We start from the raw sequence: 20,617 nt of genomic DNA, 5'->3' as shown, positions 1-20,617 counted from the left end.
GCTGCTGGCAGGTCCAAGCCCAAATCTTAGTCTATATAAAAGATATAATGTCTGCACAAACAGAAAGCCTAAAGGAACCCGCAGCTGTTATTTTATTACTGCCTTCCTGCTTTGTCTGGGACAAAACTTATTTCTACCTTTGAACAGGAAATGGAGTTATAATAACATCATTGTGATCTGCTTTACAGCAGGGTTATATAAATTTAATGCCTAGTCATTTAAAAGCCAAAATTAAAAAGAAAATGCTATGTACATCAAAATGCAGCGTTTCTCACAAGGAAAGCCAAATCCTGACTGGGGGCATCTGGGATTTCCAGCTAAACATTTCCTCCTGGCACATTAGACGAGCTGTACCTCCTTTAGAATCACACATTCAGTAAAATAACAGCATAACCACATACCTATTTTATATAACCAGCTGGCACAGTAAAATCGAGGAGTTTGTTATTATTCCCACAACCCATTTAACCATGCGATTAAAGGTTGCTGAGAAGTCAGCTGTGGTGGTTTGAATAAGAATACTTCTATGGGCTCACATGTTTGAATGCTTGGTCCCAGCTGATGGAAGTGTTGGGGAAGGATTAGGAGGTGCAGTCTTGTTGGAGGAAGCGTGTTACTGTCACTGGGGGTAAGGAGGAGAAGCTTTGAGGTTTCAAAATACCCTGTCATTCCCAGTAAGCTCCACTCTACCTCATATTAATTGCCTCAACATGTAAGCTCCCAGCTACTGCTCTGTCACCATGCCTGCCTATCTGCGGCCATCCTCCCCAACAAGGACTCACCCTCTGAAACTATAAGCAAATCCCCAATTAATGGTTCTTTTTCTAAAGGTTGCCATGGTCATGGTGTCTCTTCACAGCAATAGAAAAGAAATTAAGACAATTTAGAGTGCTGTCACCTCTTCTCAGTTTTGTTTCTCAGTTCTTACAAGGTGAACACACTTAACATGTTCTGCCTTGCCTAAGGTCCCAAAACAAAATGTCCAGTAACTGAAACTTTGACAACCACGAAGAAATTATTTCCTTTTTTGTTTTGTTTGAGGTTTGGGGTTTTTGTTTGTTTGTTTGGTTGGTTGGTTTGTGGATTTTGGTGGTGGTGGTAGTAGTGGTGGTTTGGTTTGATTTGGTTTGGTTTGGTTTTTAGAGGCAGGGTTTCTCCTTTTAGCCCTGGCTCTCCTGGAATTTGCTCTACAGACCAGGCTGCCCTCAAACTCACTGAGATCTACCTGCCTCTGCCTCCCAGGTACTGGGACAAAAGGCATGTGCCACCACACCTTGTAACACATTTTTAAAAAGTTTTGAGTGTTTGAGTGTTTTACTGCCATCTCTCCATGTCTAGTATGTGCAGTGCCCATGGAAGACAGAAGAGGGCATCAGAGTCCCTGGAAGACTGCAGCCTGTTTTCTGTAAGAACATCAAGTGCTCATAAGGACTGATCCATCTCTCCAGCAGTAGCAGAGCTGATAGGGAATAGTTTGCAAGATTTTAAATATACTCTTTCAAGACGGGGACTGGGACACATGATTGTAAACCCAGATCTTTGGTGGGTAGATGCAGGAGGAACAGAAGTTCAGGGTCACTATTGGTTACAATAGCAAGTGCGGGGACAGCATGGTCTACCAGAGACTACCTCAAATACCGACTAAATAAATGTGCCTTTTCAATTACATAGTGTAGATCTCTTTCTGTATTAATTAGCATGTACATGCTACTTTGTTTTGTTTAAAAACTTGGCAAATAAAAAACTGTACTTGTATAAACTAAGTATAAGTTGGCTTCAGGATTCTTTTTATGTTGAGAGATAACACAAAGGACATACAAATTATTTTTTTATTTTTAAAATGTTAACATATTCATCAGTCTAGTCAAGCTTTCATAACAAAATACCATAGACTGGTGGTTCAAATTCCTCACAGTTTGAAGGCTAGGAAGCCCAAGATTAAGATAACAAGGTGAGTTTTGCCTGTTAGCTTATAGGTGGTTACTTTCTCACCGTGTGTTCACATGTCTGTTTTGCATGGCAATTTTCTAACTGACTCTCACAGGTTTTCCTCTGACTTCCATTTGAGTGTACAGACACACTAAAATAAATATTTTTATTATTTTTGAATGGGAGGGGGGGTATATGTGAGTATGGGTGTTTGTAGAGGCCCAAAACATTGGATCCTCTGGAGCTGGACTTGGATGCAGTTGTAAACCACCTATTGTGGGTCCTGGGAACTGAACTCTGGTGCCCTGGAAGAGCAATAAGTGCTCTTAAGCAGCGAGTCACCTCTCTAGCCCTTAATTTTGTTTTTTGAGACAGAGTTTCACACACTGCATGGTGGCCTTGAACTCACAATACAGCTAACGATGACTGAACTTCTGAGTCTCCTGCCTCTACTTCCCAAACGTGATCTGCCCCGCAATTCCTGGCAGGAATTCTTAAGTTTTTTATGTATTCAAGTGGGCTTGAGTTTTTTGAGACAGGTCCTCACTGTTGCCCAGGTTGGTCTAGTACTCTGTAGCCCAGGATGGCCACTAGCCTCCTATCTCAGCTCCTGAGTGTAGTGCTTCAGGTGTGAGCTATCATGCTTGCCTCTCTAGATGCCTCATGCTTTAGTTTTCTCTTCTGCAAATGGCTTTTTAAGATTGCTATGGAAATACACGAATTAATAGATTTAAAGCATTTAAACTAGTGACTAGTATGCAGTAGGTAGAAGTAACTATCTTGGAGTGCATACTAGTAAATGTTAAATATTATTTTGTTGCATGATGGTTTCTATCTTTTCCTCTCCTTCCACCGTTTTTACTGCCCCCCCCTTTTTTTTTTGTCTTGTACAAGGTCTTGCTATGTAGTCTTGGCTGGTTTTGTAACTCACTATGTAGCCCAGGCTGCCTCGAACTTGTGAAAGCCCCACCCCCCACCCCCCACCCCCGCCACCTGAATGCTGGGATTACAGGTTTAATCACACTTCTAATTTCTATGTTTTGTGTGTGTGCTCACGATTTAAGAAAGTATCTACTAAAGCCAGAGATGAGATATATTTATCTTCTCTTTCAAAGGGAAAATTGAAGCATAAAGAAACCGTATTACCTGTAAATGTGACAGCCAAGAACTATATCCTACTATGTTTGCATGTCTTTACAATTGATTGGACTTTTTTCTTTGCTTTTCTTGCCTTGTTTTTTGTTTGTTTGTTTGTTTTTGAGACAGGGTCTTGTGTCTCTAAACACACATGTAAGCAACACTATCTTAAAATTTTTTAATTTGTATATATATAGTTACCTATCTTTTGGGACCTGTTATGATTTTTTAAAATACAAAATTATAGTTTTCTTTAGTCACTGTTTTAAACAATACTGGCTGAAAGTGTGACAATTACAATTCAGAATCTTCTAAAAATTTTAATGATTGGGAAAAAAAAGGTCCCGTTTAAAAAGACAAACCACGGGCTGGAGAGATGGCTCAGTGGTTAAGAGCACTGACTACATTTCCAGAGGTCCTGAGTTCAAATCCCAGCAACCACATGGTGGCTCCCAACCATCTGTATTGAGATCTGATGCCCTCTTCTGGGGTGTCTGAAGACAGCTACAGTGTACTCATATATAATAAACAAATAAATCTAAAAAAAAGACAAACCACCAAGTCTGTGGCTATAGCTCAATGGTAGAGTTCTTGTCTAGCATGCATGAGTCTCTAGTTTTAACCTCCTGAACTGGGAGAAAACAGTAACTTAGAAAATACTGCTTTAAGGGTTGGTAACACGTAAAGAAATTCTTGTGATATGTAAATTAAGAAAAAGTCTGTCTTCTAGGTTTTCAAGAAACTGAAAAACTTTAGGAAGAAAGATAGAGCAAAGGGGCTTGGGGTGCGAACAACAACAACAACAACAAAAAAAGCCTGGGGAAGGATAAACTACAACTCCCAGGATTCCTCCTTTAGGGCAACAGGAGAGGGGTGATCCGCTCCCTTTGGACTTCACGGCTCATGGGAGTCAGCTCCAAATAAGTTCCGTGCGTGGTCCTTCCATAGCAGTATCCTCCCTGCTTCATCTTTTCATTCTTGTTTACCCTTACGGACATCTAAGGACCCTTACTACTCTTTAAGAAGCGTCAAAATGGAGGAGGAGCCAGGAACAAACCATAACCCGGAAGCAGTAGCCTGGAAATGATCATGCTTGCAGTACCTTGCGCTGAAATGTTGGGGGCACAGAAGGCTCATTTATCAGTAAGAAACGAGAACCTAATTTTTCTTCTTTTAATTAGGTATTTACAATTCTTTCTTAGCTGTAAGAGGGCTTTTTAAATTTTCCCACTGCTCACTTTTGTTACTTCCGTATAGAATTCATAATACTGACTTGCTCAATATGGTTTTCACATTCTGTGCCTGATGCCCATTTAGTGTCACTTTTAACACGCCAGAAACTAAGAATTGCTCTAAAAATGTCGAGTAATACTGGGTTGTGGGGGTGATGTTGAAGCCTTGCTCTTTCTAGGTTTAGGTAACTTCAGAAAATAACTACGATTTCTGACCTTGATAATTACTCATTTCACAGCTGTTTCTAAAATGGAAATTTTAGCCAGAGCTATTATTATTAAAATCTGCCATCCTTTTATTCTTTCCAACGTCAAATGAAAACTCTTGATGTACTCAGGGTTACATATAAAGATGCACAGAAACTTCTGGAGTATTAAATGTGTGGTTGCTGGGCATCCGTGAATTCTTTCACAGTCCAATTTCAGTTGTGTCTTGTAACGTGAAATTTAATAATAGAAACCAAGATACGCTGAGTCTTCTGAATTTTGTTTTGTTTTGGGTTTTTTTGTTTGTTTGTTTTTTGAGACAGAGTTTCTCTGTGTAGCCCTGGCTATCCTGGAACTCAAACTCAGAAATCCGCCTGCCTCTGCCTCCCAAGTGCTGGGATTAAAGGCCTGGGCCACCACTGCCAGGTGGGAGTCTTCTGGATATTTAAATTTTAAAATGATAATGCTAAATTAGATTTAGCAAGACCAAAGGGGTTTATATATGAATGTGTTGCCAGGCACAGCAACAAACAATAGTTGCAGTAAAGGCTGCTTCAGGTAATTTGTTGTGCTAAGGGTCAAACCATAGGCCTTGAGCATGTTGGGCAGCTGAACTGCCACTGAACCACATTCTGTTACATTTTGACTCTTATTTCCCTTTTTAATCAGGAGGCAAAACATTTTCCCTCTCTTGCCCAGTAAAGTCATACTATTGTTTGCCCTTATCTGAGGGAAGAACAGATAATTATTGTACATAGCCAATTTCACCTCATCTGTCACTTTTAAAAAATATTTTTGTATGTGTTTGGGTAACTAACTGCATGTATGTATGTATGTATATCATATACATGCTTGGTGCCCAGGAAGCAAGAAGAGGGTGTTAGATCAGTCTCCTGGAACTGGAGTTAGAGATAATTTGTGAACCACTGTGCAGGTGCTGGCCTTGGTCCTCTGCAAGAGCAGCAAGTACTTTTTTAACTGTCAAAATTTCTCCAGCTTGATAATATTATGTAATTGTTAAATATGAGAATAATGTGTACTGTTTTAAAGGCATGGAAAAGTAGGAAAACTTAAAAGTTTTCTGTAATTTCACAAGTAAGTAAGGAATGAACTTAGTTACACCATTTTGATGTGTTTCTTTTGTCTTCTTTTAAAATGTGTGATGGTTTGAATGAGAATAACACCCCCCCCCCCATCGGCTTATATATTTGAGTGTTTTGGCCCCAGTTAGTGGAACTGTTTTGGAAGGATTAGGAAGTGTGGCCTTCTTGGCTTTGAGGTTTCAAGAGCACATGCCAGGCCCAGTCTCTGTCTACAACTTAGAGCTCAGAGGTGAGCTCTCAGCTACTGTTCCAGCACTCTGCTTGTTACCACACTTACCAGCACGATACCCATGGACTAACCTGAAACTGTAAGCAAGCCTCAACTAAGTGCTTCTTTTTATAAGTTGCCTAGATCATGGTGTCTCCTCATAGCAATAGAACAGTAACTAAGACAGTATCCTTTATCTGCTTTTCCCCACATATTGTAGAATTAGGGAAAAAAAGACAAAAACAAAAAACAAAACAAAACTCAGGCAGTGGTGGCTCACGCCTTTGCTCCCAGCACTTGGGAGGCAGAGGCAGGTGGATTTCTGAGTTTGAGGCCAGCCTGGTCTACAGAGTGAGTTCCAGGACAGCCTGGGCTACACAGAGAAACCCTGTCTCGAAAAAGCAAAACCAAAACAAAACAAAGCAACAACAACAAAAAAAAACAAAACAAACAAACAAACAAAAAAACAACCAGAGATTATCCTGCTTTGTAATCTGGTTTTTTTGTTCAGTTATTAAAATATCATCATTGTCCTTTTTTTTTTTTTTTTTCCCCACCAGGTCCTCCTGGTATGTTAACTTGGTCTTTTAATATTTGAGGATCTCTTCCTTTAGATTCTTGGCTAAAAGAGAAACATCCTTGAGAGAGAAGCACTGATCTTGGAATAGACAAGCTGTTATAATACAAACTCTGCCTCTATCTAGTGAGTAAATACTTGTGATTAAGTTACCTAATTTTCTTTGGCTTCTGAATGCCCTGAAATTAAAACAAAGTGCTTACTTAGCATGCGTAAGGCCAGGGGACAGTCCCTAATTTCTCTCTCTCTCTCTCTCTCTCTCTCTCTCTCTCTCTCTCTCACACACACACACACACACACACACACACACAATATACACCCTGTCTCTCACATTCTCAATAATAATAATAATTTAGAAATAAATGAATAAATACAATAAAATTGCTCATTTAAGTTTATCCAGACATGTTGATGTACATTTGGGATTCAGCATTTGGAAGGCTGAAGCAGGAGGCCCCCAGTTTGAAGCCAGCCTGAGCTATGTAGGAAGACCCTTTTGTCAATTAGACTAGATAATAGTTGAGATGTTAATATTTTCCTTGAACTTTCATAAATATATGACTATGAACCACCTAAAGATGCATTATTATTTTATAGCTGTTTGTTTGTTTGTTGTCCAAGTCAGGATTCTCTGTGTCAGCCCTGGCTGTCCTGGACTTGCTTTGTAGACCAGACTGACCTCGAACTCAGAGTTATCTGCCTGCCTCTACCTTCCAAGTGCTGGGATTAAAGGCATGTTTTATAGCTTGTAAGTGTATATTTATATACTCATGTAAAGTTAGAACCACCTTAACCCCTTCTAGTGCTGTATTGGTTAGTCATGCTCCTACACACTTATAACTTATGGCTTTTTTTTCAACAAAATTATTTTGTGTGCATGTGGGGGTTTGCAGGTCAACAGCTTTCAAGGATCAGTTTTCTTTATATCAGCCAGGTGGTGGCAGCGCACACCTTTGATCCCAGCACGTATAAGGCAGGGGCAAGAAGATCTCTTTGAGTTTGAGACCAGCCTGGTCTACAGTGTGAATTCTAGGACAGCCAGGGCTACACAGTAAAACCCTGTCTCAGAAAAGAAAAAAGAAAGGAGAAGGAAAGAGACAAAGACAACGACAACAGCAATGCCAGAGGTTGATGTTGGATGTTAGAATTACCTGAAGGTACTTTTATTCTCTGGGCTATTTCGCTAGCCCCTCACTTGTTTTAATATACTATTATTTAGGATTTTCTTTGTGGGTTCAGCCTGGTGTCACTTCCCTTAATTCTACCATTTGGGAAGCAGAGGCAGGCGGATCTCTGAGTTCATGGCCATCTTGGTCTACAGAGTGAGTTCTAGGATAGCCAGAGATAAATAATGGAACTCTGGCTATAAATAAATGAATAAATAAATAAATTTTTAAAAACTAAAAACCTATAAAACTATATATATATGTGTGTGTATGTGTGTGTGCACATATATGTATATCTGTGTGTGTATGTATGTATGTATGTGTGTGTGTATGTATGTATCTCTGAGTTATTGACCATCTTTGGAGCTAGATGAGGCTATGAGCTAAAAGTTTCTCTGAAACTCCATGTATCTTTAGAATTGATTTTCTCATATCTTACATTACAGCTGTGGAGATGAGTCATCACCTGTGTATTTGGCTTTTTCGGAATCTGTCTCTCAGTGCATACCCCCAGAGATATGTCTTCCTCTACTGTCAGCAATTTAGACAGATAAGCCTTGATACAAGGCTGCGGAATTTTAGACAAAACAAGACTCACGTTCTCCATCAGCTCTTAAATAAGAGTTGGTCCAGAGGCTACTGTCATCAAGATACAAGGAAGCTTTGGAAACATAAAGGCCTACAGAAGTATATGGAAGACCTGAATAAAGAGTACCAAACCCTTGACCAGTGTTTGCAGGGTATCTCTGAGAATGAAGGAGACCGAAGGGCCTTACACAGAAGGCATGCTGAGTTGGCACCACTTGCAGCTGTTTATCAAGAAATTCAGGAGGCTGAACAAGCCATTGAAGAACTGGAGTCAATGTGTAAAAGTAGGTAAAGGATATGTGTGTGTGTATAAGTGTTGAATTGATGAAACTTTGAACTCTGATTTTTTAAAAGCCTACAGATAATAAGCTCAGTTCTGGTAAGAAGAGGGCTGTGTCCTCACTCAGTGTTTAAGGAGTTTTCTTTACTAAGGGTCTGCTAAGAGTCCAGGCTCTTCACAGTACTTACCTAGAGGTTTAGGTAGACTCTAGGAGACTTGATATCATCATAGGTTTTAATTTACTGAGTGCTGTTGTACATACAGGAATACAGAACGATGGTTCCTCTTCCATCGAAGGGAGTAATGTCAGAGAGTATATGTGTTACGTGCACTTTACAGCCTGGTGACCTCTACATGATCTCAGTAAGAGACCATACCAGATCCTAGCCCCTTAAGGTATAGAACCCATCTTCATGGTAGAGACCACATTCATGAAGTCACACCTTAAGCTTTATTGTGTACATGGGTTAGTTGGGTAATTGTTACCAGGAAACTGTTTTCCAAGATGGTAAGATGGTATTGTACTTAATTATGGCTGGCTTGGTGTTGGACTCCAGAAGTTGGAGCCAGCCTGGCTGACTAAGTCGCGCTGGCCAGGACTTCCTTCTTGCCTCTCACTGCTTGCTTCTCACCAGCCACAGCATTGTCAGGTTCCCCACAGACAGGCTCTTAGGAGACTGAGACTGGAAGGCAAGGAGGTCAAGGCCAGCCTGGAGTACATAGTAGGACTCTTGTCTCAAAACAAATGAAAAACTTTGTAGACATTGATGAGGTAGTTAATACTTTCTCTGTAAGAATTTTAAAGAGTGTACTATTATCCCTATTGCTGGTTTTAGGTCTAAATAAACAAGACGAAAAGCAGTTGCAAGAACTTGTGTCAGAAGAAAGGCAAATCATTGATCAGAAGATCCACAGACTGTATAGTGAGGTATGTTCTGGGCAGAAGACTGATCTCACTAGTGCTAACTTGAAGGACTAGTATTCTTCCTAGAATACGGTTTGATGTTCAAGATAACTGCCCCAGCAGTTCTTTTATCCCAACAAGTAATTGAGCTATACTTAGTACAATTTGCTGAAGGATAATTGGCAGAGAAACTGAGATGTCAATGAACAGGACTCCAGAGGAAGGAAAAAACCATAGCTGAATCTATTGACTTGGTAGACAAGCAGACATGATCCTGTAGTTAGGAAAGTTAGGGGACCAGGAAGATGGCTCTGCAGATAGAGGTGATGCTATACACACCTGTTCTACAACCTGAATTCCAATGCGTCACGCAAGGTGACAGGCGAGAACTAGCTCCCTTCAGTTGTCCTCTGACCTCCCCATGTTGCACGTGTGTGTGTGTGTGTGTGTGTGTGTGTGCGCGCGTGTGTGTGTGCGCGCGCGCTCAGTGAGGACCCCCACAGAAATAAAAATAAATGAGTAAAACTTTAAAAGGAAATGTAGTCACCATGAGGACAAGTCAGATGGTTTTAAGAGTGAGAAGGGATTGGTAGGTTCCTGGTGGTTGTATTAGATTGAAAACTTGCGTGCTGAATACAACGGAATGAATCCTAAGGGTAGAGGCAGCTGGTTACTGCAGGTCTTTAATTAGAACTAATAAGTCTTTGGCATGCTGGGGACTCTCAGGCTTCATGGGAGGATGTCAGCTTTAGCTGGCAACTTAGATATGGAAGGGCAAATTCCACAAAAATTTTAGTTCAGTAGGTGGTTTGTTTTTAAAGACAATGAAGACCATAGCACTGTATACCCCATTTATTTCTGTTGGAATCATCATTGTCCCTTCAGCTTTCTTACTGTGGGATTTAGAGAGGGGCTTTTGAGGACTTAGAAGGATGAGTAGAGATGTGACCCTAGTGCACCAAAGGCAAAACCTATCTGACATTAGTCTAGCTTTCTCTCCCACAGACTGGAGTGTTTCAGAGAAGCGGTGGTTGGGAGGAGACTCAGAACGTGTATGTTTTTAGTTTGATTCAAAAGACCTTTTAGTTGTTTCCTAAAACTTTATTAGGGACCTACGAACCCCCACCCTTTTTTTTTCTGTCATGTGAGAGAAGCTATTTGAATCTTACTTTGAGTCCCCTCAGTATAGTCTTTAGACAGAATGACCTCACCAAGAATGCAAGGTATGGTATAGTGCTGACCGTCACTTATGGCAGGGGAGAGTCTATAATTATATGTCAAAAGTCATTTGGAACAAATGAAGATTTCCAAAGACTGGCTTCATTCATCAGATGAAAGATGCCACTGTGTAGAGCTAATTTTAAGAGACAAAATCTGAACAAAGTTGAATGCAAGTCTGGACTTTGATCATAGTTAACTTCATTTTAGAAAATTAAGATAATGTGATAACATTGCAGAAAAATCTCAGATAAGTATCTACATTCTCATATGAACTGACCATCTAATTAGATTTCTTAGGATATGGTTTTAAGGCTCTCTGGGATATTACATGGTTTTGTTAATTACTGACTTCAAAAAACTGTTTTGAGGGCTTTGACTTAATTTCAAGTAATATTATACCAAGGGAAGTAAATACACCAGCGATTGTGTTTTCCTTCTCTTCCAGCTTTTGGAGCACTTAGTGCCTAAGGAGACGTGTGACCAGAGTGATGTTATTCTGGAAGTGACATCTGGAAGGACTACTGGAGGTCAGAAGGTCAATGGATTGTAAAAGAGCTTTGAAAACTGAGTTTTGTGTTGGTTTGACATCGCCGTCCCTTGAGAAGCCCACTGCGAGTGTTTAGTTTAGGAAAAGCTCACCCTGAGTGCTCACGCCTAAGGGTGGCGTGCTTTAATAGTTGCGCTTACTGAATAGTTTGTGTGTTCTCTTATAGGTGATATCTGCCAGCAATTTACCCGAGAGATATTTGATATGTACCAGAATTATTCATACTATAAGCACTGGAAATTTGAGCTGCTGAATTACACACCAGCAGATTATGGTAAGCATATGGAGGCAGCCTCAGACAAAGCCCTGTGAGTTTGAGGCTAGCCTGGTCTATATATTCAATTCTAGCCTAGGCAGAGCTACAAAGTGAGATCCTATCTCAATAGAAGATAAATAATGAATAAATTAAAACTTGAAAGTATACAAAAACGAAAACTAACAAAACCTTATAATGGGCTGGAGAGATGGGGCGGTGGCTGAGGGCAGTAGTTGTTCTTCTACTCAGGAAATAAGGATCAGGTTCAACTCTCAGCACCTAATGGAGATTTACATCTGTAACTCCAGTCCCAGGCCTCTTCTGGCCTCTGAAGGCACCAGGCATGCATGTAATATTCAGACAGACAGACAGACAGGCAAAACACCCATATACACAAGATTTTTAAATTTTAAAAATAATAGTACTAATAAAATACATTCAGAAGATGACCCATAGGTTCTGTCTGCTGGGTAACACAGTACTATGCCGTGAGAGATGAGGGGTAATTAATGATAAACTAGGAAATCAGAGTCGGGTAAAAGGATTGATCAGGTAAAGAGCAGAGGGAACTCAGTATGCCGCATTGTAAACTAAGGCTGGTCCCGACTGGCCAGTCCAGCAGTACACCTTCACTGCCTTCCTCTGGGGATCTCAGCTCTTCAGCCATCTTTTGAAATTTAGGTAGCAGGGATCTTTGGTAGCCTTTCCTTCCAGATGCTGGCATATTGGTCCAGAGGGGCCAGTGGGTGATCTTAGTCTCACAGCTAAATACAACATTGTAATTTAATGCTCTAAATAGGCTTCTATTTTCCCCTGCAAAAATCTCTTGATAACTAGATGAACTGAAAAACGTGTGCTATTCCTTTATATGGCGTTGGTCAGGTAATCAGTATGAATAGCTGCTCTTTCACCTGTGTAATACAGACATAGGTGGTGGTTGTGGTGGTTTGCAAATAAGGGAACCGCAGCATAGGTGAGTTATGTAAGCTAGCTGATTGCATATGGCTGGGAAGAAAGGAATGTGAATGAAACTCAGCCTGATACTGGCTCCATTAATTTATACAGGATTCTCCAGTTTATATAAAGTCAAATGTTTGTATTCAGCAGGAAGTAAAGAACATGGGGCAGGGGATAATTTTCATTCTTTCTTGCTTGCTTTCTTTTCGTCCTTCCTTCTTTCTTTCAGCTTTTTTAAGTTCTCACTACATAGCCCTGGCTATCCTAGAACTCACTATGTAGACCAGGCTGGCCTCAAATTCATAAAGATTGAACTGTCTGTCCCTCTGGAGTGCTGAGATTAAAGGTGTGTGCTACCACTCCTGGCAAAGGAAATAGTGAAGTTGAGATAGGAAATTTAATGTCGTGGCTTCACTCTGTTTTAGTTCTTGGGTATCTTTTATAGTACGACCTTAATGCATGGACTGCAACCGTCACATTTTTTATACCTGTCTACTAATGCATATCAGCTTCTTCATCTGTAAAGGCACTGGCTGCACAGGCCTGGAGGCCTGAGGTAGTTAGAACCTACTCCAGGAAGGGTTCCTCTGACCTCCACATCAGTCTCTTTGTATGATCACTCTATACATGCACTATTAATTAATTAAAAATAATTGATTCTTTTCAGATGGTTAAAGGGACCTAACTCATTGTATTCTTTTAAAGTACTGTTATACTGGCAAGACTAGTAAAGGACCCGATCAAACATTTAGCTAGCCTTTCCTATGTAACTGTGCCATTGGTAATCAAGTTGTAGCTGTGTAGCTTTGGCTGGCCTGGAACTCTCTATATAGACTAGGCTGACCTTTGACTCATAGAAGCCCACTTGCCTCTGCCTCCCAAGTGTTGGGGTTAAAGGCGTGTGCCACCATACCTGGCAGATGATCCAGTCTCTGGACTCCACCGCCAAATCTCAGCAGTAGAACAGCTTGGTTTGTGGCAAGAGTATGCAGTTGGGCTGGAAAGATAGCTCAGTAGTTAAGAGCACTAGCTATTCTTCCAGATCTGGGTCTAATTCCCAGCACCCACATGGCAGCTCACAACTGTCTATAACTCAAGTTCCAGGGGATATGACACACAAACATACATGCAGACAAAATACTAATGAACACAAAATTCAAAAATAAAAATAAACACACACACACACACATGTACACACATGTACACACACATACGAGTATGAAGTCAGTAAACAGGATTGCTGGGACTTCTGTAGGTCAACTGCCATGTAGTTCCTCAATAATATATAGGAATTCGAGAAATGAATGAAGAACTTAAGAGACTTAAAGGACATATCCCCTGGAACTGGGAGTGATGGGCATTGCACAGAAGACCTTTTGCATGGCAAGGCATGAGCTTTGCCTCTGAGCTATTCATTGTTTTTAAACAGAAAAGAGTGCTCTATAGTGTCTAAGGAGGACTTTCAGGTAAATATGGTCATGACAAAGAAGGTAGTAAAAGTGACCATGTGCTGACTCACTATAATGGTAAGTGTCAACTTGACACGTCCTAGAATCATCTGGTAAGAAAGTCTCAATGAGGGACTCTCTAGACTAGACCAGCCTGTAGGCTTGTGTGTAGGTGATTCTCTTGAGTACCTTAGCTGGTGTAGGAAGCCCCTCCATGAAGGTGGGTAGCACCATCCCCTAGTTTTAGGCCTTGGACTGTAGAAGAATAGAGAAAGCCAGCTGAACAGTGGCCATGTGTGTGTTTGTTTTCCTCTCTGCTTGACTGTCGATGCAATCAGCTACTCCAAGCTTCTTCCTACACTTCTCTGCAATGACGGACTGTCATGTGGAGTTATGAGCTAAAGTAAACCCATTTTCCCCTAAGCTGTTTTTCTTTCAGAGTGTTTTATCGCAGCAACAGAACTCAGACTAGGACCCTCATAGGGAAGGGAAAGGGTCGTGACTGAAAAGACCTGGGGGAGGAACATGGGAACAGGCAGTCATTGAATTACATATTTGAATCTTGTGCTATATCTCTGTCTATTCATGGAGTTGTTTACCTCTTTTACATTTATTTATTCATTTATTTTGGGAGGAGGGGCACATTATGGGGTCCATGTAGAGGTCAAGGGACAACTTTCAGAACTTAGAATTTAGGTCTTCAGGCTTGGCAGGAGGTGCCTTTTTCTGCTGAGACATCTCATTGGCTACTTTATAACTTCTTATATCATGAAGATGTTTTAAAAACCTATTAGATAAAAAGCTGAAGCCTAACCACTAATGTGTGTGTGTGTGTGTGTGTGTGTGTGTGTGTGTAACAATCTTTCCATACCACAGATCAGAATTAACTTTTAATTCTTGAAACTCAGGCTAAAAGATATTCAATAGTATGAAATTGTGTTATTGAGCCTCTTCTGATGTATGGCACAAAATTTGCAGGTAATTCAATGCAGAAAATGTCCCAGTATTCCTTTTTTCTAATGGTATTTTTCTTATTATTACAAAATAAAAGTTCCTTATAGAAAAGTTGGAATCCAAAAAGTACAAGTCAGATGTTACATGCAGCTTGTCTCAAACCCCAGCGTTCGAGACACTGAAACAGAATCGTGAGTTCAAGGCCAGCCTGGACTACATAGCAAGAACTTATCTATGAATAAATAAATAAATAAATAAATAGTCCAAGAAGTAAAATATAAAATGCACTGTTACCTTCCCAGAGATGACCATAAGTAATATTCTTGATTTGTTTTATTTTATATATTATTATATTCTGTATTGGGATAATATAGCTTATATATCTTGGGTTCCCATTTTATGTGCTATACTGACAGACAAGCCTAATCTTTTTCAAAGTAGATTGCACTAGTATTTCTGACTCCTTTTCCCTAGGGGGACTGCATCATGCAGCTGCTCGAATTGCTGGCGACAGTGTCTATAAGCATTTGAAGTATGAAGGTGGGATCCATCGGGTTCAACGGATCCCAGAGGTGGGCCTGTCATCACGGATGCAACGTATTCACACGGGGACAATGGCAGTTATTGTCCTTCCACAGCCAGATGAGGTAACTTCCCCATGACGTGGTTAGCTTATTTATTTGTATGTTCTGTCTACATGTACATCTGCATGCCAAAAGAGGGCACAAGATCCCTTTATAGATGGTTGTGAGCCACCATGTGGTTGCTGGGAATTGAACTCAGGACCTTTGGGAGAGCAACCAGTGCCCCTAACCTCTGAGCCATCTCTCCAGCCCCAGATCCCCTTCTCAAATAAAATTCAAAATTCAAGGAGTTAAAATGTGACCCAGCAATAAAGGCACACACACAGTGGGAAGGAGGAAGAGGAGAGAGACCACTTACGCTTAGGAGCAGTGATTAGGGGTTTCCTCAGTAGTTCAGAATTGACCCACTTATACATATATACATAGTTCATGTAGATTAGAGTCTTAAATCTCAAAACAACCCACCTGCTAGATTGTTTCCTTTGCTGTGTAAGAGAGAAAACACGTCTCAGAAGAAGTGATCAGCCTGAGGCTACTCCACTGAGGTTAAAGCCCTGCATAAGTAACCCCAAGTCAAAGCTCCTTCATCCTACACTGCCCCACCCACCCGATCCAGCTGTGGTTGTCTGTGAGAGCTGAAACAAGAATGGAGAATGTCACCCTATCTGACTGTGGCCAAGGACGTGAGAATGTGGAGCAGCTCGCATGTCTCACTGTGCATGTGGCAAGGGATACAAAGAGATCTTAGTGACTTTCTAACAGATCCGGTGACATTGCCAATCAATAATGTGCATTATAGACATTTTTATGGTCTAGATAATCAATGAGATAATCAATGGTGAAACTCTTCAAAGATTATATAATTCAGTGATCGCATGCTATTCTAAGTCCATGCTTAAAAGCTGCATCCTTTAAGTGGGGTGAAATTCAAAGGTAGAATATTTGCCTAGCATGCATACTGCCCTGAGTTCAAGTCTCATCACCCCCAAAGTAAAATAGTATCTCATTGAAATGGGTTGTTTAGCTAGCTGGGCGGTGGTGGCGCGCGCCTTTAATCCCAGTACTTGGGAGGCAGAGGCAGGTGGCTCTTTGGGTTCTTTGAGTTTGAGGCCAGCCTGATTTATAGAATGAGGTCCAGAACAGCCAGAATTACACAAAGAAACCCTGAGTCAGCTGAGAGTGGGGTGTGGGTGGAAGTAGGTTCTTTGGTATTATTATTTTTTTTTTCAATTCATGGTTTATGTAAATAGTTTATTTGAAAAATCTCAGAATAAAGTGTTTGTGGGATTGTGAATTTACTCATGCTATATATTTTTTTGTCCTAGGTAGATGTGAAAGTGGATCCCAGGGATCTTCGAGTAGACACATTTCGAGCCAAAGGAGCAGGTGGGCAGCATGTTAACACCACAGACAGCGCTGTGAGGCTGGTCCATATCCCCACAGGTGAGCAAGGCCTTTGCTTCTGTCTTAGTTACTTTCTATTGCTGTGATAGGACACTGTGACCAAGGCAGCTTATAAAAGGAAACGTTTGATTTGGGACTCATGGTTCCAGAACGTTAGAGTCCATAACCATTGTGGCAGGGAACATGGCAGCAGACAGGCAAGGTACTGGAGCAGTAGCTGAGAGCTTGTGTCTTCATCTACAAGCACAAGGCAGAAAGAGCTAACTGAATGGTGTGGCCTTTGAAATCTTCAAGCCCACTCTCAGTGACAAGCCTCCCCTGTGATCAGGCCACACCTCCTAATCCTTTCCAAACAGTTCTGCCAACTGAGGACCAAGCATTCAAATATCTGAGCTGATGGAGGCCATTCTCATTCAAATCTCCACAGATGGCCATGGCACTGTGGCTCTGATGAGCCAGTGGTGTCTAGTTTCTCTTCTGTTTAGAAACAGTTCCCCTCTTGAAGGGTGCAGGTGCTAAGCATGTCTGTGCAGGAAAGGTATTTGATTATACTGGATGCCCGCTGCTCCAGGAGTGGTGCTCTAGTCCAGTTCCAAGCGGAACAGAGATACAGCAGACATGCCATTGCTGTGGATCCCTTGTATCTTGCAGATGAACTGCCAGTGCCACGAGGCTCTGCTGCTTTAGTGGTGTCCTGAATACCAGGACACTCTGTTACCTTGATAAATTGTAAGATTATTAAGATTATTTTTTTTTAATTTGTTCAGGTGCTTTTACATACATTGTTTCACAATAGTGGTACATTCTGAGGAATGTATTATTACACAGTTTTATCACTGGGTGAAAATTATAAATGATTGAAAAGATAAGTCTTAGTAGGCAGTGAGATTTTATAGGACAGCCGTTGTACATGCAGACTCTCATTGCCCAACTCATTATGTGGTCACTTTGCAGACTAAAACAATTTTTCTTTTTGTATTTTCATTTCTTTTAAAATTCCTAAACAAATAATTGTGTGTGTGTGTTTATGTGTATGTTTCTGTGTGTGTCTGTGTATGTGTGTCTGTATGAGTGTTTGCATGTGTGCAAGCCTCTGCATGCATGGAGGCTGGAAGGAGATTGATCCCAAAGAGCTGGACTTTATAAGTGTTTGCAAAGACTTGTTATGTGGCTACTAGGATTCAAACTCTGGTCCTCATGATTGATCAGCAGGTACATATCAAATGTTATGCCAGGACTGGAGAAACAGCTGCAGTTAAGTCAACATCACATACTGGAGTGTAGTTCTTAGCACCTACGTCGGGTGTCTCCCATCTGCCTCTAAGGCAAAGGCCTCTGACCACATGGGCAGTGCACTGTCTTGTTTGTTGGTGGTGGTACAGAGTTGGGTGGTGGAAGTAATACTTGTTGGGGTTCAGAAAGCAACACTCAAACCAAACACTGACCTCAGTTAAGCAAGAATAATTAATTGCATGCACACCGTAATACTGGACAGCTAGGATTGCAAAAAAGGACTAATTACAGCCTTAGTCTGCTCAGAGTAGACTTTTTATAGGAAAAACCAGATTCAAAGGTTTAAAGGCAAGGAGGGGAGCCGTTGGCTTACTAGGCAGAGTATTATCAGCTACCCTTTAAGCTGATTGGTCTTGAGTAAGATAAGGGTGGTGGTAAATGGGTGGTGAACAGGGGAATTTCAGAACATTCAGATGACAGAGCATGACTATTATAACTAACTTTTTGGCTTATCAGTAGCATTCTTCAGAGTCAGCCACAAAAACCACAGTGAGCTCATGTGTAGGTACAGGAAGGGCTGCCCAGTGGTCAGCTCTGACCCAAGTCCTTTTAGACACAACAGTTCATATTAACTGTTGTGGGTTGAGTCTAATGCTGCTTTGTGTTATGTTAATCTGGGTAAGACACTGAGGGAACCCTGCTCCCAGTTAGTTTTGATTAGTAAATAAAGTTGCCGGTGGCTAATGGCTGGGCAGAGAGACAGAGGCAGGACTTTTAGGATTCCTTTGCAAGGGACCGAGGAAAGAAGAGAGAGATCTACCATGCTAGGATAAGGAGAGGAGAGACACAACACCTGAGAGGTGCTGGACAGAGAATATAGCCATCATGTAGGAGCCCGGGGATCATGCTCCAAAAAGGCACCGACTGGGTGTAGGGCAGCAAAGATGGAATATAGATTTTAGTAAGCAATAACTCAGGAATATTGGAGGGAAGCGGACTGGCCATGTGGAGTGAGGAAGTGGTCCAGCCATTGAGCTGTTTGAGGCGTGTCATAATATAAAGGCTGCGTGTGTACGTCTTTCATTTGGGAACCAGAACACTGGGGTAGCAAAGAGCTCTGGCCACCAACAGGACCAGACAGCAACATTAATCGGGTACAGATACACTTGACCTTTGGTTTGATGAGTTCCATGTAAAGCTTTGTGAGATCTCATAAGATTAGCGAACCTTATACAGAACATTCAGAACAAGTAAAACACAACCGGGTATGTGGTCAGCGTGTCCTTGAGCCAGGTCACGTCTGTGTGTCGATGACAGGCAGGCCTGTTACAGCGACAGTATGAAATAACTGGCAAGCATGGAGCAAGATGGCTCCAGCTAAAGATGGAAGCCCAAGTTTCACTCCTGCTGGCTTGGCGGATGCTCTGCCACTGAGCTACATCCCTGGCCTTACATAAAGGAGTATTGTCAACATCAGCCCTCCTTTTGTGTATTTGTGTCTGAAAGAGGAAAGAACAAGTGCTCCCTGTGTAGAACAGAGGTGAGGTCAGCACTCTGTAGCAGATTGCTCTTGGAAAAATACCTGGATGAACAACAACAACAACAACAACAAAAAGAGAGGAAATGTTCAGAGAACAAGAGTAAATATGACTAGCTGCTGCCTCAGCCTTCCAACCTGAAGTAGCTCAGAGTCACACCTCACAGCGCACTCCTGTAAGCCTAGCACTTGAGAGGCTGATGTAGGGGTCACCAGCTTACGGACACACATTTTTTTTATATATTTTTATTTTTTTAATTTATTTTTTTATTTTATATTTTATTTACATTTAAGATGCCATCCCCTTTCCACATTTCCCCTCCCTAGAACACCCCTGTCCCATGCCCCTCCCTTTCCTTTTTGCTTTTATACAATTTTTTAAAAATGTTAATCAAAGGATTTATAAGTTTGGTAATGCTCAATCAGAAGCGTAACCCAATACCCAACCTAGATATAAAAACTATCTTTGACTGGTGGAGACATGTGAACATCTGCCTCCATGCCCCCTCTCTCTTTCTCTCTCTCATCACCTAGCTTCTCCTCTTATTCATCTTCTCTCCTTGTTCCACCTCTTCCTCTCAGTACTCCTTCCCACTTAGCTCCTCCTACATATCACTCTTCCTGTTAAAGTAGAACTTTTCTCTCAAAATACAGTTAGAGCATAATTATTCCTAATTGTACCAGTGAGGTACAAGATAGACGGACACACATTTTTAACCCCTCACTTAGTTGGCAGAGGTAGAGACAGAGGCAGAGAGGCAGAGGAGGCAGAAGCTCTCTGTGAGTTACAGGCCAGCCTGGTAAACATAGTGAGCCCCAGGCTAGATAAGACTCTATAGTGAGTACCTTGAAAGAAGAAAAGGAAAATGGTGAACTATCTCGGTTTAGACGTCAGAATCTAAGTAGGCACCTCGAGCTATTACCAACAATTTCTAAATTGTGCTAAATCTAAACTGTTGCTTGTCTTCTGTCCAATTCCCTGTTAATCTTTCACCTTACGATGTTCCCCAGCCAGGTGTGGTGTCCCATATCTTTAATTCCAGCACTTCTGAGGCAGAGGCAGATTGTGAGTTCAAGGCCAACCAGAGCTACTGAGACCCAGTCACACACAATGAATAAATGTTCCTCATTTCGTCTTTACTGGG

At 41.3% G+C, this 20,617-nt stretch overlaps 1 protein-coding gene across 8 annotated transcripts in view; it reads left to right on the top strand.

Moving 5' to 3' along the window:
* Mtrf1 (mitochondrial translation release factor 1) overlaps positions 1-20,617 on the top strand; it is a 31,304-nt gene that overhangs the window by 1,418 nt on the left and 9,269 nt on the right. The window contains exons 1-8 of one of the 8 annotated variants that reach the window (XM_034498214.2): positions 3,945-4,209; positions 6,431-6,519; positions 8,006-8,431; positions 9,264-9,355; positions 10,998-11,079; positions 11,266-11,373; positions 15,189-15,361; positions 16,624-16,741. In XM_034498214.2, coding sequence (XP_034354105.1) covers positions 8,014-8,431; positions 9,264-9,355; positions 10,998-11,079; positions 11,266-11,373; positions 15,189-15,361; positions 16,624-16,741 — 991 coding nt within the window. In that variant the 5' untranslated portion in view covers positions 3,945-4,209; positions 6,431-6,519; positions 8,006-8,013. Of the gene's footprint in view, positions 1-3,942; positions 4,248-6,376; positions 6,520-8,005; positions 8,432-9,263; positions 9,356-10,997; positions 11,080-11,265; positions 11,374-15,188; positions 15,362-16,623; positions 16,742-20,617 lie in introns of those variants that run through there. The other 7 variants (XM_076930685.1, XM_076930686.1, XM_076930684.1 and 4 more) reach the window with 7 other exon arrangements.

The sequence above is a fragment of the Arvicanthis niloticus genome, chromosome 3 (assembly GCF_011762505.2).
Source record: "Arvicanthis niloticus isolate mArvNil1 chromosome 3, mArvNil1.pat.X, whole genome shotgun sequence".
NCBI classification, from domain to species: Eukaryota; Metazoa; Chordata; class Mammalia; order Rodentia; family Muridae; genus Arvicanthis; species Arvicanthis niloticus.
Note: the sequence above shows the minus strand (reverse complement) of the source record. Positions and strands in the feature narration are given on the sequence as shown.